The sequence below is a fragment of the Anser cygnoides genome, chromosome 6 (genome assembly GCF_040182565.1).
Source record: "Anser cygnoides isolate HZ-2024a breed goose chromosome 6, Taihu_goose_T2T_genome, whole genome shotgun sequence".
Classification (NCBI taxonomy): Eukaryota; Metazoa; Chordata; class Aves; order Anseriformes; family Anatidae; genus Anser; species Anser cygnoides.
Genome location: NC_089878.1, coordinates 22,931,941 through 22,955,798, shown reverse-complemented (window position 1 = coordinate 22,955,798; position 23,858 = coordinate 22,931,941). Strand labels below are relative to the sequence as shown.

The following is a 23,858-nucleotide window of genomic DNA, read 5'->3' as shown; positions in this document are numbered from 1 at the left end:
TCACTAGATGATTTCATCTCAATCACTGTCATCTGATGGTAGTAGAACTGCTGAAGAAATGAAGTAGTGACCTTGCAGTAAAAAAAAAAAAAAAAGAAAAGAAAAAATTACGAAGCTTTATGTCTCAAAAAATGTTATGAAGCTTTATATCTCAGTATAAGATTATGGTTACCCACTGTCATTTTTAAAGCTTTAAGATGTTTACATCTGATACCTACTGTGAAAATAGTAAAACGCACCTCTGTCTGGCACAATGTGGTGCCAAATGAACAACTCCAAGCTAGCAGTTAGTGAGTAACAGTGGATGCCAATGCCATTCTTACTGTGTTAAGCCTGTGCAGTTGTACATGGTGGAGGCACACTGCATCATGTAGTAAGTCTGTGCTATGTTCAGTAGCAATTCTTGTTCATTCAGAATTAGCATGGGCATTTTTGAGCAGTACTGCATGCTGTGGTGTAGACATAAACTAACATAAAGAAGTTCATAAATGATTTTCTCACACTTGAATCTGAGGATATAAATATGGATAAGATTCTAATAATTCTTACCCCAAGATCCTTTCTTGCACTGTCTGCATCACATTTTTAGTCACATTTTCTTGTCTCTCTTCAGAAATTTCTTCACTGTTCTTTCAAAAATACATTGTTGTGGGTAGGTTTTTTTTTTTTTTTTTTTTTACATATTGTTTCTACTAGTGTTTCTCTTACTTTTCATGACCATGGGGTCTACAACAAAGCAGAAGTTCTATTAATTAGCTCTTTAATTGTTCTGTGTAAAGAAGAGGGTGATGATATGAAAGTTTATTGGTCTTGAATGTACGATGTTGATTGATTCCATTCTATCTTTGTACTTAGGATGAGACAAGGAATCTTCTTCAGGCACCTTACAACACACAGGGCATTGTTCTATCATTCCGTTATTCTATTGCTCCATTGTTAACTGTTTCAAAGTTTACTGCTGACTAATGACCAGAAAATTCTACTGCTAATCTGATGAATTTCCACCTAACAGTGAGATTATCCATAACATTTGCATATCACAATAATGTCACAGTTCATTATTCTGACTTACTGTAAATTGTGTTGTTTCTTGGTATAGGCCTGGACCTTCTGGGTTTGTTCTTTATGGTCGTGCTAATCATCTTCAAGCACATCCATAATTTTCAGTCTTTTCCTTGCTTAGCAACTAGTGATATCCAGAAGATGTACTAAAAGTTTGGTGTCATAAATTAAATTCCAATACTAGTAAACAGAATACTTTGGATTTCTTCATCACAAAATATTTATTGCTATCTCTGTTGAGTAACAATCTGTCATTCTGCATTTGTCTGTAAAGTTAATATTAGAACAGTATTTCTATCAGTTTCAAAGATGCTGTCAGCCTAAGCCTATGATTTTTAATAAAATATTCTAAATACCTCATTTGGAAAGTGTGAAGAAGATACTGTTAGTGTATGCTGCAGATATATTGTAACTGGCAATGACGCTTCAGATGATATTACTGTATGAATGGCACTGAAAGAAAATTTTCTGGCAGATATAGTCTGAGATGTTGACTATTAAGTCCTGTTAGGATCAAAAGTATGCACTCAGAAAAGCGTTACTCTAAACTCTCCTCTCTTCACTTCTTATTCTGAGATCCTGTCTGCATCAGGTTAATTCATGGTAGTAGTAAACCATGTTTTAAGGTGTGCTGTAAACTTTTCCTGTGGTTGGTTGTTTTTTGTTTTTTTTTTTTTTGTTTGTTTTCAATGGTTACGAAGCTATGCAAATATTAGATTTATGTTTTATATTACAGAAAGAAGGACTTTAAACATTTTCATTAGTGATTATTTAATTCTATGCTGAAATCTGTTTTAGAAAATGTAATGGAGTATTCTCGGTTTCTCATGCTGAAGTTGCAACTATTATGCAGAAAACAATTTGTGATTCACTAAACAGTGACAGCAAGAAGGAACATGACTTTTGGGAGTGCCTAAAGATTACGCTATCTGTTTTGCAAAATAAATCTTTCCCTACTACAGATTTTTTTTTATAATTTTTTAACATTCAATAGTTGATGGCTAAAATATGTGAACTCCCTTGGAACAGGGACCAAAATCTGAATTTCCCATATGAATTCTTTGATCACCAATGCACTCACTTTTGCTTCTTGCTCCTTTTGTAGTCCACTTAATCTTGTGTATTTACTGCACAAGAGCTTTAAGTAAGTAGAAGAAATGGAAGATGTATCGTATTCAAACCAATAGGCTGATAGATATCAGGACTGAATATGACCTTAATGACAATAGCACATCTATTTCTCCATCATATAGGAGGATGGTATGACTATTGACTGTATTCATTAGCTATATCTTTCATTTTCCCAGTGTAAGGACTGGGTTATTTTACAAGGACACAAAAATACAGATTTGAATTCCTATAGGGAGATTTTTAAAGTGGCTTCTCTCACATTTGAGGCATGAGTGCTGGTCATTAAGACTTAGTAAAAGGAAGTCTTTCTCCTGCAGATAATTTCATTCATTAATTCAATTTCATTTCATTCTTGGCAAAACTTAGTCTTGTATACGTGTGTGTTAAGCGTGCTTCACAAACTGAAAAATGAATACCTCAGGTGATAGACAAAGAAGTGCATATTTAGTCAGGAATGAGCAAATGCCAAGCAGTTTTGCCTAGTCAAGCCTGAAACACTTGTGAACATACTTAGGACCAAAATTTTTTGCTTTTGCAGAAATTGAAGGTAAAAAATTGAAAGTAAACATTTACAAAATTCAGGCGTCTTCAAGAGAGACAAAGTAGTTAAGCAATGATGATTATGAGTATTTTTCTGGATTTAAGTGCCTAAAATTCAAATGTATTTTAATCACAAAAGTAGAGTTTTTGATCTTAATCCTGGTTCCTACTTTTCACTAGAGAATTCTTATTCGCTGTGGTTTTTGATATGGAGAATAGGGGCATACTAGTCACAGGACCAACAGCCTGGTCATGAAATTAGTGAAATAAGACATTTTTAAAATTAAGAAGTGACTATAAATGGCTTTTTGTTCAAGACTTCCTCTTTTTTTGTCATGCTGTACCATGACTTGCGTTTCTGCTTTCTCATATTTTCCGATTCATATAATTCTGATGTTGCTGAGCATTGATCTACAGTCACTTTATTGCTTACAAACTCAAATTAAAAGTGCTCAAGTTAGAAATTGCCACCAAAACACATTTATTTAGCAGAATCTGAAATGAAAGACAGCTTAGACACCAGTGTAATGTACTGTGAGATCACTGCAGAAAATAGCCAGATACTGATGAGTGTGTGTCTGTGTTGTTTTTTTTTGTTGTTGTTGTTTTTTGTTGTGGTGGTGGTGGTGGGGTTTTTTTTTGTCTCTCTACATACATGGATGCATGTATTCATTGTGGCATAGGGCAATAAGATGAATTTCTACATAGTAATTATAATTTATTAGCAAGTTTTAATTAAGTATATTAATGTTTAGTGAATTCTTCATTATAACATGCATCTTTTCCAGCATTCTGATGGAAATATTAACTCAATGATGACCTTCTAGAAACAAAACATACAATATCAGACATGCTAGTAGGTATATGAACATAATGAAAAGCTCTGTTCTAGAAGATTGCCTTTGAGGCCTAAAAAAAAAAAGAAATAATTATGAAGATGTTGTGTCCATAAGAATGGTACTGGGGAAATTCAATGCAATAAGGAAATTAGGGAACATATCCTAAATAAAACGTTACCAAGAAAGTAGGGCCATTAACGTATATGGAGCCACTATGCTGAGTCTGTTGTCCATGCAGGTCTGAAGACCTGAACTGCGTTGCTGCTATCCGGCACAGAAGCTGTAAAATATATTTTCCTTTTTAGGTCCTTTAGTACTATGGGGATGGTGTATATAGAAAATTTTGTAGTGCATGTATATCTGTGTAATAACTAGATTTTTATTTTAAGTGTAACTTCTAGGCTAGTATAAACTGAGATATACAAAGCTACAAGATATTTTTTATTTTTAATGTATGTGGGATCTCCTAATACTGTTGCAGACACCTTAATGTATATTTTATTTTCAGCAGTATTCAGCAATCTTAAAGATACTTATTGTCTTGTGTTCTCACATATATTCATGTTTTTCTGAATTAATGAAAAGTAAATGTATGAAATCTTTACTCAGCCAATATTTTTTATAAGAATTTCCAGCGCAAAAAAGCCAAGGTGCTGTGTCCTGAACTTCACTTCCTACCATTCTTCTCACAGGAGTAGAACCAAGCTGGATCAGACAAGAGTGCAGCTCTGGTGCCTTTTAGGGAGGCAGAGCATCGTGTCACCAATTTTACACAGGTTACCTAAGCAAATTATACATATATATATATATATATAATCACTTTTTAATGGATATTGACTGGCCTGCATGCTATTCAGCTCCCGTCCCATTCATTGCAATAAACTACAAACATGCACAGCTGCTCTCTGCTGAGCCACGGGACTTGCATCACAGCATGGTCAGGCGAGATTGGCAGCCCCAATATTTCTACAGTTCAGATGCTATACTTTTTATGATATTCTAACAGTATTTGGCAGTGCATGCTATGTACCTTTCCCAGTCTTGATGGTAAAATTTTCAGGATCCTAGTTTTGAAAGATTTTCTTTCATTTTGTTAGAAGGCAGGATATGTAACACCTAAATCTTTCTCATCAGAATATTAAGAAGTCCATCTATAAATTGTGTTGATAATGGAAGGCTGCTAACTGTTTTTGAAAACTTTCATGCTATTGTAGTATTTTAGATTGTAATGAAGATAGCTTGCAAACTCATGATAGCCATATATATATTTTTTTCTACAATTTTCCCTAGAAATGCGTTTCTTCAGTATTCATATAAGCATTTAGTTATTTGGGGGATTAATATGCAGTAATTGAAGCACCATTAAGCATGAAATTCATTTAATTTCTACAGTCCAAGCATGTGACAATCATTTGGTTAAAAAAGCTTATAGAAAATGGGTGTTTGGCTGGTCAAACATTCAGAGATCAGTTCTGCTCTTACTTACACCCGCACTTATATGTGTAGAGGTGCAAAGAGAAAACTGATGACAAAATCTGGCCAATTCAGTCTTTCCATAGCTCTTTAATTTATGCTCACAAACTGACTACCTCCCTAAACATCTAAAATTGTCTGCCCTGAGAAACTTAAACTTATTCTCACTTTATGGGTAATAAATGCAGCTCAGCAATCCAGTAAATAAGTTATTGATTTAGGACCAAAAGGTTCCCAACTTCAGAATAATTTGCATCTCACCTATTAAAAATTACCATAATATTTACAACACCATAGTGCAATATGATGCTGCTTTCATTTTGGTAAATAAGTGGAATTAATATACACTTATTAAATAGCTTTTTATCTTCTATTTGTAATGAATAATTTATCTGATAAGTCATATTTTGATCTACAGATATTCAAAATTCTTTGCTGCTCTGAAAAATTCAGGCTTTGATTTGTTTATGAAATGGTCACACCATATTGTCAGATGTGTATGATATTAAATTGTGAGATATTGTTTCTCCTTGCAGTTAACTTAGTTAATCTTTACAAACAGTAGGCCCATGATGTTTCAGAAATATCCTTTTGCTATTGTTTGTATGAATTAAAGAGCCTTTTTAAGTGGCTTACAATGGGAGTGCTTTTGCAAATATTTGCACTGCTACTTACAATGCTTTTGCTTTCATCAAGCATTCTTGCAAATATTTTCAATTATCAAATGTTTATGAATACGTAGATTAAAGTAATTATGAATATCAGTAAAGGACAGAGTGGACTGTAATTTAAGGACTCTGGGTTTTTGCAGTATTTGCAAACCATAACACAAAATAGTTTTGCCTTGATTTACAATGTTCTGTTTTTTTGACCTGGTAGAGTTGTTATGCCTGACTGTATAAGCACTAGAAAGTGCCAGGTGCCACTTAGCTGTACCAGTGGAACTACAATGATATTTAGCCACCTGGTTGTTTTTATAGGTGACGTAGCTGTACTGGAACAGACTGTGTAAGTTTGGAGTTAACATCACTACCAAAATCAGAGATCATCTCCTTTTCATACTGACATCCAGACAGCACTGAGAAAAAGAAAAATATATTTTCCATTATTTAATGTTTTCACAGGTGTTGGGAGGAACGGAAATGAAAGCAAAATGAAAATGGTGGTTTCTCTTGGCGCCATCTTACTGCCCCTGTCTATTCTGCTCTTTGCTGCTTCAGTCCCTTAAATTTTGATTTTGACAGCACCCTGACCAATCACGAAACTTCAGGCTTCATTAAAAATGTTAAATTAAGAGCTGTTTAGCTACTCTCTGATAATCATCTTAGAAACAAAGAAAGAAAGAAATGTTAGAAGCTCAAAGTGGCCTGGCTGTAAGTGAAGCAGAATTGTGTGAATCTATGAGATGTTGTGAAGGTTCAGAAAGTAGTTTATTTCAAAAACTTCCTGACCTAAACTTGGCTGCTGCTTTTTGCAATGCTTCTCTGATAGGCAAGCTGCTTTCCACTTTCAGTTTCTTTCTTGAAAGCTAAACTAAAAGCTGTATCTCTGTATACTGTACTGTATTGATGACTAAAGCATGAATGGCAATGCTGTTGGTAAATATGCCATAAAAGACATATATCTATGATAATCAGTATATTGCTGCTTTTGAACCATGTAAGTTAGTGTCTTTCATGAAGACACAATGTATGTTCTGAGTTTTTTTAAAAGTAGATTCCTCTGAGAATAATTTCCTTAGCATACCGTTCACAAAACCTTTCTTTTTTATTATCTAGCATCATAATTCTTGAAGAGTGTCTAATAATTGACCTTGATAAATCTCTTGTAATCTGAGTGACTAAATGCTTTTGAAATCTAGAACCATGGTATCAAAAAAGGTTGAAAAAGGACTTGCTAGCATAGCAAAGATAAAGTTTGGTTTTGATGATTACTTTGTTTCTACAGGTTCATTCTTTTAAAAAGCCATATACATGTTTAGTAGATAACATTGTCTAAATCCAGTTTTTGTAATGCTGGTGAGCAGAGAAGAATTTATCAGGTGCAAAAGTAACTTTGAGATATGTTCAGGTGAAGAACTGGGACATAAGCTGTATACCCAACGTTTCAGGGTTTGCAAATGGGGATAGTCAACCCATACAGCTGGATTCTGTATGTGTGAACACTGGCAATTCCAGTTCAGTGATAGAAAAAGTCTTCATATGTATTAAAGCATATGGATAAAACATAATCAGCAATAACATGATCTACTCCCGGGTGATTTTGTGTTGAATATGTAGAAATCAGTACAATATCCCTGGGTCATTTGCTTTATACTAGAACAGAAGTTTGCTGTGGAAATATGTGATTGTTACTGAAAACTTTTCCTGCTACACTGAACTTAATTGATTTGATGACATCTTAAGATGTATTGTAGAACCTTCCTACCTGTTTGTAATGCATACTAGTTTTTATAAATATTATGTAGAATGCCATACAATAAATTCAGTGTTAAAAAGAACAGAGAAACAAAAAGATAGCTAATAATTATTTCTGTTAAACATTTTTTTTCTTCCCAAAATGATACTTAGTTATTACAGATTTAATTTGTTGAATAATGTTTGTAATATGATTGTTCATAGAGTAACCTGTTTGGAGCTAATTTCAAGTGTGCAAGAACAGCGTGCTAAGGAAATACTCTGTTACATCAATAACAGAAGAGTAACTGAATTCTCAGTAGGATAAGGCATTTTATTGCTGTGTTTCAAATGCTGATAATTCAATTTAGGATTTATCTGTTTAGCTTAACTCCTGTGATTATTATTACAGCTCTTTACAAGAAGCATACCAGTTTTTCAATGAAAAGATTCTTGTAAGATACAACTCACCGTACATACTGGCCCACATAAATAAAGATGGATTTCTGATGCTCCTGATAATTGACTGTTCTGCTGTATCATTTTCTAGCTTTTCTACCTGATCATTTTGATCTCTTCATAGTGATTATCTCTAATCTCCCATCTTGAGTTACCTGTTAGTCATATGCAATTTCAGTAATAGGAATTATTAGTCCTTCTTCAAATTAACGTGTGCTGATTAAACTCTGTGTAATATCTGAGTTACTGAATTCTTCATTTTTTTGTAACAGAATGGACAGTGGGTCTATCAAGCTTATATTTTAACTAGTTCATAAATTTTATTTTTGCTCTGCTACTACAGCATTCTGCTAGAAATGCTGTCCAGATCGGAATGATGCAAGCAACATTTTAAGAAAAGTTTATGAACAGATAGTCACTTCTCAGTTTAAAAGTTATTTATTTTATAGTATTGGTAAACATTAATTTTGACACTGTACATAAATTTCTTTGGAATGTTCCTTATGTTTGTAGCATTTCTGGCCTTTTCTCAAACTGATGATTGTCTTCCACTCATGTTTATATGCTGTGGTCCTTACTTTAGGACTGCAATATTTATCCCATACTTTCCAGCTTCACCATTGTAGAGGCAGTATTCCACAATGACAAAACTGCCGTACACCATCTACAATTTTGAATATGTTGAAATGGGAGATTTGTAAATACTAGTCTGCAGAAAAGTGTGCATCCATGTGTGTACATTGGACCTAACCTCATAGATGCTAAAGTTCATGCACAGATTTAAGACATGAATATGCAAACTGGGATTTTCAAAGAAACATATAGAGGTGTGGATATCTTTGAAATTACATGCATAATATACCATACAATAAATGTTTCCATTTGCTTCATCTTCCTCTAAAATGTGGACTATAGTGTACCATGGTACACAGAAATCAAGATTAAGCCTATGTCAAAATCACAATGTATTGTCACTGTCATTTGATAAAATCAGAGTGGGAAAGAAACTAATTTTCTCTTTGTTTGAAGAACATACTGAATCTTGTCAACAGTGGAAAATTACCTTAAAGTTTCATGGTACTTTCTGTATTCGCAAATAAATATTGTTTACATTTCCTTTACAAAAAACTCTATAGAAGTTGGAGCTTCTTGAACATGTTTTAAAGGAATAATGCCTCTAACTTAAGTTTTAATTGTCAGCAAAGTTATATCTTTAATGTTTCCATGGATCATCCCCCTATTTAATATTGATTCCCCATAGACTGTGTTCTAACTCTGCTTACATCATTCCCTTTATAAAATTAGCTACTTATCAATGCAGCCATTTTACTGATGTTATACTCCACATAGTGATAACATTAGAAGAGTCATAGAATGCCATGATCAAACTGCTTTTACTTACTATAGTACTCATATTTGTCTCTTGCCAGCAGAGTATGATGGCATGAAATAGAAGATTTGGAATATATTATCAGTTTGATTAATTGGTTCCATATTGTTTTATCACAATATTGTTTTTAAAACATTTGTTTTCACTTCAGTTCTCAAAAAATTAAGGGGTTTTTGTTTGTTTGTTTGTTTTTATGGTTATTGGACATGTATGTGTACTGTAACAAAGTAATAAGTAGTTTCAAAATGCACAATAAAATCAGAAAATGCATTGGCAATTGAGAATGCAAGATAGCAGCTACTGCTCTTAAAGTAATGTGATGCTCTTTTAGAAATAATGAGACTTAAACTGTCCTGTACAACTTGTAATATGTGTTTTCATGTCAATGATAATGAAAAATTTATATTCAAACTCTTTAGATTTTACAGACTTGATAGAACAACATTTACCTGAGACATGAAAATACATCTTTGCAGCTTGCTGTTGGTTTGGTCATGATGTTGGAAAAATGATTTGTATTAACATATGCTATATGAAGTGTAATCTCAAATGCAGCCACATGATTGGAATAACTAAAACAGTACAAAGTGTAGAAGGCATTCATTCCTAATTTACAGAAATTTAATTTCACAATTCTTATATGTGGCTAATAACTTCAGCAATTCCTTGTATGAAAATGTCAAAACATTTTCCATAGGGAAAATATGCATATAATTTCTAATCTTGTGACCTCACCTGTAGTAGAGCAATTTGGCATTATAGATTGTAGATAAGATACTCTTCTTTTAATGTCAGAGCACGGAATACATGCAAAAGATTTTGTTATGCATTTCAAATATGAACATTATTCAAAATAATTAAAAAATGAAATATATATATATGTGGGGTTTCATTCACAGAAATTAAATGCATCTAGTTCATCAGAAGGCAGCACGGTTGATATTGGACTACCTCCAGAAGGAGAGCAGCCAGAAGTAGAACCTGAAGAAGCTCTGGAGCCGGAGGCTTGTTTCACAGAAGGTGGGTGAACTACAATATACTAAGGGGATTAGACCTAGTTGTGTTGCTTTGGACTGGGTTCTATTCTTAGTCAAAATAAAAAAGCTGCTTTGTTATTATGGTTGTATTTTCTTTTTCTGTGAGTATCTCTTTCAGAGGTACTGCCATAGATTACTGTTCTGGTGCTCTCTTTCGTCTTCATATGGATTATAGGAGTTAGAAAGTTTTTGTTTCAAATATTGAAACTAAAGCCCTGAAATACTCAGAGAGATACTTATTTACAACCATCTATTGCTGTATTACTGAAATAAAACAAATTACTTTTGTTCACTTGTGATTCCTAACAAGTATTAACCTTATTCTGACATCTCAATTTATTATTACAATTAGGCTGTGTGCGGAGATTCAAGTGCTGTCAAGTCAGTGTAGAAGATGGGAAAGGGAAAATCTGGTGGAATCTTAGGAAAACCTGCTATAAGATTGTTGAACACAACTGGTTTGAGACCTTCATTGTCTTCATGATTCTTCTCAGCAGTGGTGCTCTGGTAATATCAATGTGGAACAATTGTGTCTATTTTAAGCAGCAAACATTTAGAATTACAGTTAATTATCTTGCTACAGGTAACATCAGAATTTAATATCCAGTTAATAAATGTCCTAATGCCAACATATTTCAGCAAGTATTTGGCATGTATTGTATTATACGTGTAAGTTTTCTCACAGGCTATGAAGGAAATTGCTTGGTGTGATCAAAATGTAGTGTTCATGGAAATAAGAAATTAGTTATATCAAACTGGTACTCACATGTCTCCATATTCTTTTTATATGTTAGCATTTTTTTGTTGTTTTCCTTGGTCAGAGATAGAATATGATTTACTAGCTTCTTTTGACTTACAAACATTTATAATAAACCACAGCTGAGCTAGGAAGATATCAAGAACAACTTGAATTGACAAGCCAAGATGTAAGGTGCAAAAGTGATCCTGTCAGTTATTTGGCCAAATTGATGCTAAATCGGGTATGCTGAGTCAGTACAGAATTAATTTGTTCCTCACATCAGAAGCAAAATATAGCGCACTTGCCACACTTGGGTTTCAAGGCACAAGGGATTCACTGCCAACATAGACCTTTTCTTTTGAAATCTCTGTTCAGAATTTCTTTGCAGGTTAGTGTGTATACTTTGGTTTCAGTTGCTAGTTTCTCAAAATTATGTGTCACAACCATTATTAAATCTCTAATACAATTTTGATAATTTTCATATGAAGTTGTAACTATCACAAAGGAAATCCTTATGACAGTAAGCCATTTCTATTCATTGAAATAAATGAAGAAAAGATTTGGAGAATTATAGTAAGTTTTGTGGATCATAATGCAGCTCAGCTGAGAGATAAATGTTATGTTTTGACCCAGCATTATGAAGACTATATTATGGAGTGAAAGAGAAGGTTGTGCTTTAGGGAAGGATATGTGGCCTATCACCACAGATATCTTTTCAATTCAAATACTTTCTTGGTTACTCTATCCTTCATTGCAAATTGGGAATTCATTTAATTATATCCTCAAAAATCTTCTTCACAGGCTTTTGAAGATATATACATAGAACAGCGTAAAACTATCAAGACCATGCTGGAATATGCTGACAAAGTTTTTACTTACATCTTCATTCTGGAAATGCTTTTAAAATGGGTGGCTTATGGCTTTCAAACCTATTTCACTAATGCATGGTGCTGGCTGGACTTCCTGATTGTTGATGTATGTATTCTTTTTCATATTCTGTATCACAGGCTCTAAAAATCAGAGTACTATGTGTTTAAGAGAAACTTTCTGTTCTATCCAATGGAAGCTCTATTTTAAAACTGTTTACAGTTTTACTGTTTTTTTGTTTTTGTTTTTGTTTTTTTTTACTTTGGTACGGTTTATAATTCTGTTTAGAAAAGGAAAATAATGTAGATATACGTATTATTCTAGAGATGGTTTGTTGATATTCTGCAGTTTAATGAAGTTGTAGAGCTTTATTGAAATGTTTTTTGGTATTTTTTTCTGTGTGGAAAGGATGCTGCTGATCCTCATTAGTTTTTTACTATATAGGGAATTTGAGTATTTCAAAGCAATTTCTTTAAAGGTTTCTAACACTCTAATCAATTACTGTAAATGTCCTATCACTTACTCAGTGAAAGGAAAGGAAAATACTGCTGGGAACTATGAAAGGAAAATACTGCTAGGAACTCAATTCCATTTTACTACTCAGTATTCTTGCATTGCATGTGCAACCTTAAAGAGGCACTTATAGATCAGTCCCCTTGGAAAGGGTACTCAAAAGATTTTCAAAAAGGCTGCACCACCAAGAAGCAGATACACATTGTCCGAAGGAGGAGGAGTGTCATAATTCCAAGCCTAAGTGACAAACAATAGTACTGGGTAGCAAAAAATGGAAGTTTACCACACAGCAGACATTCATTTCCCATCCATCCCCGACAGCCTGACTACATATGGTCTCTCTCAGTTCTGCATATGTAATTCCCATGGAATGCAAGGTAAGAGTTTGTCTTGAGTCCCTTGTTCACTCATTCAGATCAGCAGCAGAATCCTGTGGAAACAGCTAGATATCTCTGTAAGACTACAATGGATAGACCATGACGTCTTTACTACACAGAGCTTGACGAAATTCTAATTTTTATATCCATACCAGCATTGCAGATCCTATGATAAAATGTGGCTAGGTGCCACATTATTATTCTGTGATTGAGCCTGTACCTCTGTAAAATATTTAATGACTCAGTCCCAGATTGCGTAAATTATCTTGATCAGTAGAATTCTACAGAGACTTTGTGAATAATACTTTACACTGTCTTTATATGTTTGTTGTATTTATCAACAAATATTTAAGTCTTATATGATAATTTGTGGCTTAGTTACTTCTGTGAACTTTATAAATATCTTTCTGATTTTTTTTGCAACCTTTTTCTAGTGCAGTTGTTTGCATGTAAAAAAGTAGTAATTTCTGAAGTATTTTTTTAAGTGTTTAGTCAGAGGACTCAAATAACCAAGCAAAGAGATTAAATTTGGAAATGAAAGAAATGAGAGAACAGGAAGGCTGGAAGAGAAGGACATTAAACAGAGAGTAATAAAAGTTGTTAATTTTCTTTACTAGGGCCATCTCTTCCCAATGGTCTACTTTAAATGCATTTCTAAGGATTATTGATGACAGATAATTGTGTTATTTATTTTACAGCTTTTCTATTTTATTTACTCATCTGCCTGCAGACCAGACCAGCGTTATACAAGCCAGAATTGATGAAGTGGTTAAAGGAGTCACAGGGAATGTAATGAAGTGTGGATATGCCTAACAATGAAGCTCCCACCATTGTCTAACAGTTGGTTATCAGTTTTGATTGGTCTGGTTAAATCTGAACAGCACTGGTAGCTATGGCTGTTGAATAAGATTTTATGGACACTAGAAAGTTACATTTGACCAAAGGCCAGGTCTGAGTGTGGTTTTTGAGAGTTTTTACATTTTCAAGTTCTGAAGATACCATGGGAAGTCCTGTCCTAAATTGAGCATTCCAATTCACCCAGCTTCTGGGAGTTTTCTTTTTGCATGTGACTTCAGTTTTCTTTAAATACCACCAAATGTTGACTGGTTTATGTGATTTTAGAAGGCATTTTTATACCATTCTGCCAACATGATTTCATCAACAGGTACCTAGAATACACTTTTATTCTACTTTGTCTGACTTCAAAAATCTTTTTGCGTTATAGAGGAATTCCTGGAGAAAGAGGTCCACCCTTGAATCTTCTTGGGAAGTTCAGGGCACACATCATCCCCACCATATGTATCAAAGGATATACAAGATGAATGAGCACTATTGCCTTTCTGTTTTTGCGTAGGTCTCTTTGGTTAGCTTAACAGCTAATGCCTTGGGCTACTCAGAACTTGGTGCGATTAAATCCCTTAGGACACTAAGAGCTTTGAGACCTCTAAGAGCCTTGTCGCGATTTGAAGGGATGAGGGTAAGAAAAAATGAAAGAATTTGAAATAATGCATGCATACACAAAAACAATGCATGCAGAAAAATCAGTGACAAATCCATGCAGAAATGCTACACTATCATCTTATATATTTTACATTTATCACTAACATATAAGCAAAAGGCTTCATCTGCTTATATGAATTCATGTGTTATTGCACACATTGTTAAGTTTATTTAAATCCACTGGCCTTTAAGCCAATTTCATATTTTCCTGAAGGTCCCAAAGATTTATCAGCTGCATGGATCTATGGGATTTTACCACAAGACTGAAATTATCCCATATGATTAAATCCTGTTATAGTCAAAACAGTTTAAAAAAAACCACAATACTTCCTCATAAAAGTGTGTGCACATACACACACACATGTATGCATATGTGTATTTCATACAACTATAGAATATCATCCATAGCCATCAAAAATCTCTTAGCATTCTCTTATATAAATATTAATTGGCAATTTCTGTTACAAATCTATTTATTTTTAATGAATTGATGTGTTAAGAAAATTGGCCATGATAAATGTCTTCTCTCATTCAAATTAAACTTGCATTCATTTGAGACATTTATTGTGTATTTCAAAGAAGGTGCTAGTGTTTCGTTTTTATGATTTCTGGCTTAAAATGGTTGCTTATTGCTTTCTATGTTGATTTAAAAATGTTGATTGTAATCTACAGAGCACTAAGAAGCCTGAAAACATATGAGAAGACTTTTTGTTGCTGAGAGTTGGATATATTTGAGAAGTTACTGTCCACAGCTGTTATCATAGTATCAGTTACCACAGCTGAGACCCTGATTTGCCCAGCTGGGTTCTCTATTTCAGTGCGAAGTCAGATTGATTAGTTTAAATCACTTCTTTAGTGCACTGAAGTGAACAAAAACCTTACATATTCTGCTATGACATGAAAGCTCTAGAAATGTTTCTCTTATGGGCAGTAGTCAACAACTACTACTATAGAAGACATTTCTAGCTCCTGCCAGAAGATGTTTGTGACTTGTACCTTCAGGGCCCGTCTGTCTACTTGGGACATATTGCTATTAGTCTAATTAGCAAATGCACATGAGCTGAAAAAATAAACTGTAGCTGTAATTAAAAGAGATCCTTGTGTGAGCTCCCTACTGCAACCACTGATCTTTGACACCCCAGTTTACAAGCTTATTAGTAAATTTATAAGTCAACCACAATTTGGTGAACTTCTGAAGACCATATGATGCTATATATGTGTGGAAAGAGAGCCCTTCATCAGAATATGAATTCTCATAGTTTCCTCAACATAACATATTTTTCCTACAGCATTTTTTGAACAAGTTAGAATGTCTGGGTTCTAAGTGACTACATGTATTTTTTTTCTCTTCTGATCTGAAGAAAAAACAAGTATTTTCACAGTTGCAGAGAAAGCAAAGCTTTTATAATTCATTGTCTCCTGTGTTTAAATTGGCTAAAAAGGACACCTCTTCTCACTTAAAAGAAAAAAAAAAAAAAAAAAACCTTCAGAACTGTGCTGAGACAAATAGCAAAATTTGGAATGCTTATATCAAATATAAGGCCTGTCTAAAACATCAGCAATATCTTGCTAAAAGCACGTTAGCTGTTACTTTTTAATGAGAATAATTAGGAAAAAAAATTGAAAACAAAACTTTGTACAGTAAATTTCTTAATTAGCAATTTAATGCAGTAAGGTAGAAAAAAATCACTTTTTCTCGTGAAGGTATATGGGTAATTTTCAATCCTGTAACTTCCATGTTGATGTGAACTTTACCTACTGTTTTAATCCAGATCTGCTAACTGTATGTCTCTGTAAATCGTACAGATAATGAGATTTATGACCTTAGCAAAAGACATAAGAAGAAGTAGTATATGAAATTAGATAACTTCAGAATAAAAATGAGATACCTTTGTTAGTTAGGCAATTAACCACTGGAATAACATTTCTATGGATATAGACATCTTTTGTTTATTTAAAGAAATTTCAGACTTAATGTCTAAAGATACAGTAGCTCAAGTTGGTGAAAAAAATAATTACAATAAGATTTTAAGGTCTGATATATGGAAATCGATGTTTCGTCATTAAAAAAAAAAAAGTGGTTTCTTTGGTATTTGTTATCCATGAACTGAAGATATGACAACATAGTATGGTGTACATATTTGCATGGGTACTTAGAATTACTTCCAGTGACACTTGTATTTCTTACATAGATGCAATAAATTCCATTCTACCCATCTAAATTTTTAATCCTCCATACTGTTGGATACCCTAGCATCAGGGTTTGTTGTACCTACCCAAACTAATAATTAATAGAAAGCATTCCCCCAGTGGAAAAACATGTCATGTTTCTCCTATATCTTCCTTACATAACTACTGCTAAAGGAAGTAAACTTTAATTTGCACGAGACTTCATGAAACTAGTTTGTGGATATATAATTAAGAATTATGCTAAGACATGATCTGGCTATGCTGTGCCCCAAGTGTTATTACTTACTGCTATGTAGTGATAGGCACATACAACCTTTTTCTTTTTAACAAGTAAAGGACACTGTTTAATCTCTCTCTAATGCTTTCCCTTCTTTCACATGCATTGTTTTCTTGTACTACCCCTACTTCCAATGGAAGCCAGGAGGTGACCAATTGGTGTTTTCCATGATGCTCAACATTACATTTTTAGTATTTTCAAATGATTCATGTTTCAAGCTGATCCTGCTATAGCTTTGGGATGCACACTAAAACCAGGGAAAGTAAATCAGCTGTAGAAATTCAACAATTATAGAAAGAATAACATAACTGGATCTGCAGCTGCAATAGAAAGAGGAACAGAATTCTCAGGTGTAATAAGACTGAAAACTAGAAGACAAATATCTTCACTTCAATAACTTCATATCTCAGTGATTGAATAATATTATTACAGCTAAGGAATCTAGTTATATTTCTATTAGAAGAATTGAGATGCTTTTAAAAAAGAATATTTTCTTAACTAATAGATTTTTCTGTTAGAAACAATGTTTATTACAGTATGTGATTAAGGTATGTGGCAAAAAAAAAAAAGCACAACACACAGGTCAGCTTGAAGCATGGGAGAGTTCATCCACCATTCTATACAGTTATAGAATAATTTATATAGAACCTAATTTGTTCCAGCTTCTAAATTTAATAAAACAAAAATACATTGAAGCTGTATCGGATCTCTAATGTTGTCCAAAGTATGTATCCCCCCAAAGATATATTATTTTGACAGGAACGGAGACCTGAAAGTGCAAGTATTTCTCCTTTCCTTCAGCTTGTTTACTATATGGTATACATGATGGTTTATACCTACTGTAGCCTTCAAAGGTTTTATTTTCTGTCATGTAAAATGACAATGAATTAAAAGTGATCTACTTAGATGAATAGTTTTTCAAGTAATTGATTCTATGGAACCCATGAAATGTAAATATAAACATAATGCCAAAATATTTTACAAATAGAAACAGTGTAGTATGCTAGATCTGTTAGAGTACCTATATCATATAAGTGATTTTTTTAAAACAAAATCATCATTAGGTTCTATGGAGATGGTTCAGTTGTTTTGGAAAAATGGGCAAAGGTGTTCTATAGTTATTGAATTTATATAATTTATATTATTACTTACGTACAAACAGATTCAAAATAAGAATTAACTAATTTAGGAGTTCATCAATTTCATCATTAAATAAATCATTCTCATTCATAATGGACCTACTTTCTACCTAACTTTTTTTTTTCTTTTTGATTTTGGCATGCTTTTAATTGTCATTCATCATCATACATTAACTCTTTTTCATACTTTTCTTTCCTGAAGCCTTATTTTTCCCAAAATTCATTGGGAAATTAAATTAAGTCTCCCCCTTCTTCAAATCTTAATTGCTGCTTACATGAACACTACCAGCTTTTCTGTGTTCACATAGTCAGCTATTTTCCTGCTTTGAACACGTTTGGTTTTCTGCTTTTATATATAGCCATCCAAATGAACATGGAGACATCCCTTAGTTTTCTTTTATTTAAAGGAAGTCTCTAATTACTTTCAATTAAAAAATTGCTCAATAATATTGATTTGGAATGTTTATCCAGTAAACACTTAATAGCAAAAAAGATTTTTGTGCTTGATGCAGTCATCAGAAATATTACAGCTACTGTTCTGCAGACATACATTAAGTAAATATTTTAAAAATAATTAATGCTCTTATTTTTTAGAGTTCCATTTTATCTGTTCTTCTTTCCATTATTTCAAGCTACCATTTGCTACAGCTTTTCCTAGTACTACTATGTTTTTTCCTCTAATTATGTTGACATTTTATCTTTCTTCTTACTTGTTACAATCCAAAAGGTATAATACAGTTTAATACAGAATTATAACAAGGTGTTACATTTAAGGAAGTCTGATGAAGATAGTGGTGCTTGTGTTCTTATACTGTCTCTTGTTTCATTTGTACACTAGGTGGTTGTGAATGCCCTCTTAGGAGCCATTCCATCCATTATGAATGTGCTTCTTGTTTGCCTTATATTCTGGCTGATCTTCAGTATCATGGGAGTAAATCTATTTGCTGGAAAATTTTATTACTGTGTTAACACTACGACTGATGAGAGATTTGATATCAGCCAAATCAACAATTACAGCCAATGTGAAGAACTCATAAAAAACAATGAAACTGCCAGATGGAAGAATGTGAAGGTTAACTTTGATAATGTAGGCCTTGGTTATCTTTCTCTGCTTCAAGTGGTAAGACACCACTCCTTAATTCTCCTTCTCCTTCTCTTCCTCTTCCTCTTCCTCTTTTTTTCTCTTTTTATATCTGTTGTTTACTTGTAACAGTCAAAGTTATTTCTGTTTCTTTCATTTAGAAATCTTTTTCCTCGCTTCTTTGTTTGGGATTCTTATAAAAATCCTTAAATAAACTGTGGAGTATGTGTTTTAAAAATATATACATATATTTTGGGATATATATGTGTGTGTCTAAGGGACATGTGTATGCAGAAATGGATGTTTAAAATACATAAGGTGCATTTTTTAACCTTTCTTCATATATCAGTCTTGCACCTCAGTTCAGCTGATTATAGTATATTTTTATACTTGTTGGAAGTCAAGTTTGGTAAGCAGGAAAATTGTGAAAAATAAGCAGTCAAAATAATATACCAATAAGCCAAATAAAAAGCAAAAATGAACTCTGGAAAGAAATCAAGCAGGTGAATATCAACAGTACGGGATTCCTGTGAAGCTGGAAAGAGCTCAATTTAAGAGTTTATTTCAAAAGAGATGAACTTTCTGGGGCACCTGGGGAGGTTTGGTGCTTTCAGAATTCCCACAGCTGAGATCAAATCTTTTACTTTGGGAGATTCCATATTTTTATTGATATTTATATTCCAGTTTACAAAACTCTTCTAAAATTTAACTTGTATATTAGTCAATTCCTTAATATATTTCACAAGATTCTTGCTTAAAACCACTATGTGCAAACATGCTTCCCACATGCAAGATACTTTTTCTTTCTTTGCCAGTGATTCTAAGAGTCCTGAGAATTCAAACTGGAGATATTTCCCTTATCTTTCTGACTTTTAGGGCTATGATATGTCCTTTTGATTTGGGATCACCTGTGCTAACTTCCACAAGACTGTGTATTTTAGGGAGGTATTTGCTCATAAATGATAAGCTAGTTCTTCATGTATGTATCATTTCTAATTAGTGTTAGTTAATTGTGACAAATCTGTTGTCATGGGTATGGAGAAATTAGAAATTCCTGGACCAGAGAGCAGTTAATTCCTGTGAGTTATAAAGGTAAATGAACTTGAACTCTTGCTTAAAAACTGTGGAGTATCACTGCGACTGTTGAAAAGTGTTATGCATTAGAGCCAAAAGCTGGTAATAGCTCTAAATGTGGATAAATCTACGACTCCACAGAAACAATACAAAGTATAGAGGCTATACTGACTATCACAAAAAATGTAAGCAATTCAAATCTAATTCACACTAGCTGTGTTGAATCTATATCAAGTACATCTTCTTTTCTCATAGACAGAAACTAACTTTTATTTTGGGCATTACTCATAAGAATTTAAAGTTCTTAATTTAATAGATGTTTTGTCCTTTAGAGTCAGATATTAGAAGTTGCTTGTGATCCTCATATATGAATAAAACATAAAATACAAGGCAAAATGTGCCTATTAATATTACAATGTGCTGATTTTTATGATACTTAGATATGATGTTTAAGATACTTAGTCCTCAGCTCTTAAATGTTTCTGACAACTCATTTTCCTGGATAAGTGTGCGATAAACACCAGTGTTCTGTTTATAGGCTACATTTAAAGGATGGATGGATATCATGTATGCAGCTGTGGATTCTCGCAATGTGAGTATTCTCCCGTGATTCCATCTGTTTTGACTGTGTGAGGTCTAAGAGTTAAGAACATAATTTTAACATCTTTCATAAATAACAGTAAAAATGAGAGAACAAGGAGTTATTACAGTTTTATAGTTAGTGAAAATGGAAACCATAAGAAAAATACAAGACATGAAGAAAGCAGAGGAGCAGTCCTAAATTATTCCTTGTTCTCTATGGTACAGTTGGACCAAAATTCCTCAAGTTGTACAGCAGACTGAATTATTGCCATGCAATGCTTTTTCCTCCTCTCATTGTATGTATATTGAGGTATTATTTAAATTTGGAGACAGGCATTGATACACAGTTTAGAGATGATGGTTTGTACCTCTGATTTTTTATCTGTTTTATTTTATTTTATTTTATTTTATTTTATTTTATTGAAGTTGAAGTTGAGACATTCACTATGCTCAGCAGACAGCCTGGCTCCTTTCCTCAGGAAACAGTTCCTATTCTTAATTTGACGGGTGCATTTTCGTATCCTTTTGTCTTCCCTTGCGCTCTTGGTGCTGGTTGTGCTCTAGCTCCAAGTAGACAACTGAATAAACTATACTGGTAAAGCCCCAACTTTTTTGTAAGGTATAGTCACAGCAGGAGGCCTGGTGTAGTATAATAAATGTGCATAGCTGTACCAAGAAAATACACTTTAAACATTGTTTGGATGCTTCTCTTTAGCCTACTTAGGCCCATTAAGCTACAAAGAACATGTGCTGTAACCTGACCAATGTATCCTTTGAGTTAAAGCTCAGGTAAAAACAAGGATAGGTTGCAGGGAAACTCAGACAAAGCAGTGAGTGATAAAACAATAAAAGAAGTTTTTCAAAAATGACAGTTCATGCTACAAATACTGAAATCCAGTACAGCTTACTAAGTGTTGGTAGCACTGGTGTTTCTGGTTATCTATAGCCTGAGACAGAGAGTGGTATATTAAATTAAACCAATTGTGGCTTCAATATTTGTTCTAAAACTGAAATTTATTTATTCTAAAAAATGAAATAGCAAGTTCAATAGCAAAGTCCTTTGTCAAGAATGTTATGTCATAAATTGCAGATCAGTGGGATGGCTACATGGGAACTTGACCATAAGAAGCGAAGATCAGAGTGGCAGAGCCCTACATTCTTTTAAGCAGCTATATGGTTCTGTGTCCACAGTTAAACTAAGGCTTAGTGTCTATGCCTTTTTGCAGGTTTTGGATCAGCCTAAATATGAAGATAACCTGTACATGTATCTTTACTTTGTCATCTTTATCATCTTTGGATCATTCTTTACCTTGAACCTTTTCATTGGTGTCATCATAGACAATTTCAACCAGCAGAAAAAGAAGATAAGTACTTTATCATTATTCAGAAATGAAAGCCAAAAAATCCATCTTTTTGGTCCACACACAATGACCTTCTCCTTTTTTTTTTTCTATTTTATGATAAATTAACGTGCTTTGCATATTAAATACATTAAATTATTAAAGCAGTACAATTTCACTTGATGAGTGTTTTGACGGACAAGTGACACCACAAGTCTGTCCACAGTTAGTGAAATACTCAATGTCATCTGTGTAAAGATGTAGATATGGGTCTGGAGTCTAACATGATGATAAGAAGGCTAAACATCGAAATAGCTAAACATAGCTATAAAAACTCTTAGCTACAATATTGTCATGTCTCAGAGCTCAACCCTAATATTGTAGTATCTTTATTCGTACGCTCTTTAGTCTTCATATTTTATCAGCACTGCCTCAAAAGGTATCAGTGTTTCAGCAGTTGAACTTAACTAAAGTAACTGGAAGACAAAATGTTATTGACTGGTTGAAGTGCTGTTGAACACGTGATGAAATTGGTTGAGATGGAGAGAAATCTGCTTTTTTTTTTTTTTCCCCCCTGCTAATTCCATGTAGCGGTTCTAGGATCTCCTGCTTCAAGTCCTGCCTCAATGTAGGGAGAGGAAGAGGTTGTGAAATATGGTTATATGACCAACTGCTAATTCTCCTTTGGTATCACAGATGTCAACTCTGAAATTTTGCCAAAATTTGCTTGAGAGGAGAAACAAGAGAAGGGGATTGGAATGTTTTATTAGCTTGTGTCTGATGAAATTTAGGAATTCAAAGAAAAAGCACCTCTCCTTCCTGAAGGCTTCCATCCTCTGTACCTTCCCAGTGGAAACCAGAGATCTATCACAAACATTTGAAGTTCAAGAGCCTTTCAAAAAATATCCTAAATATCAAGAGTGGAATATGTAAAACATTTATTTTGTTACCCATATACTTATAATTGATATAAACTGATAGAACAGGATTTCCATGTCTGCCCTAATTTTTCACACAGATGAGAATGTGAACAAGAGTGATTATTACTATTCTGTATTCCTGTTTATAAGTAACCAATGGAAATATGTGATTGTAACCAGTTTTTCTCTCTTTGCTTTACTTTGGAGGTCAAGATATTTTTATGACAGAAGAACAGAAGAAATACTACAATGCAATGAAAAAGTTGGGTTCAAAGAAACCACAAAAGCCTATACCACGACCGGCAGTAAGAATAAAAATCTTGTCCTTTTACATCTCTTTAAAAAATATTTCAGTTATGCCTTAGGCTGAATTAAGTTGTAAGCTAAAAATACAAGTGATACAAGAAAAGGCTTATTCATCTGAAATACAAATTATTTGTCTTTTGCATTCTAAACATGAAGGATTCTCTCTTCTCTTTCCTTTTTTCCCCCTCATTTTCTCTCTGCTGTTAGCAATGACATTTTATGTGGCATTTTTTCAAAACACTGATTTGACTAAAACAATCAACCGTGACAGTGTATTTGTCAAGCTACGTGCCTTAGGGCACAGACTTTTTCAGTCATCAAGTAAGACTCTGAAACTGGGGGCAAGCTACCATATCATTGCCTGAAAAAAAAAGTCCTTTTGCCTCTCACATTCCTGTTGCACAATCCATACAGTGGTTTGTCCTCCTGCTCTCCCCTGGTGCTACAGAGCAGGGTTTGGCTGGGGCAGTGATGCCAGCTCCGCAGTTCCACTTTGGATTGTGGAACCTGCTGAGTGGCCCACTCAGCTATCAGTAAGTTCTCCATAGCTGAAAAATGCAAGACATTGTCTTAAAGGTTATTTTGGTGGCATGAAGAGCACTGAACTCTGTGCTTGAAAACTTTGT

General features: G+C 33.6%; 1 protein-coding gene across 12 annotated transcripts in view; it reads left to right on the top strand.

Moving 5' to 3' along the window:
- LOC106029947 (sodium channel protein type 2 subunit alpha) overlaps window positions 1–23,858 on the top strand; it is a 195,411-nt gene that overhangs the window by 166,242 nt on the left and 5,311 nt on the right. For all 12 annotated transcript variants that reach the window (XM_066999708.1, XM_066999707.1, XM_066999706.1 and 9 more), the window contains 8 exons: window positions 10,190–10,310; window positions 10,680–10,834; window positions 11,868–12,041; window positions 14,178–14,300; window positions 18,768–19,049; window positions 20,623–20,676; window positions 21,893–22,030; window positions 23,127–23,231. In XM_066999708.1, the coding sequence (XP_066855809.1) occupies window positions 10,190–10,310; window positions 10,680–10,834; window positions 11,868–12,041; window positions 14,178–14,300; window positions 18,768–19,049; window positions 20,623–20,676; window positions 21,893–22,030; window positions 23,127–23,231 (1,152 nt within the window). The remainder of the gene's footprint in view (window positions 1–10,189; window positions 10,311–10,679; window positions 10,835–11,867; window positions 12,042–14,177; window positions 14,301–18,767; window positions 19,050–20,622; window positions 20,677–21,892; window positions 22,031–23,126; window positions 23,232–23,858) is intronic.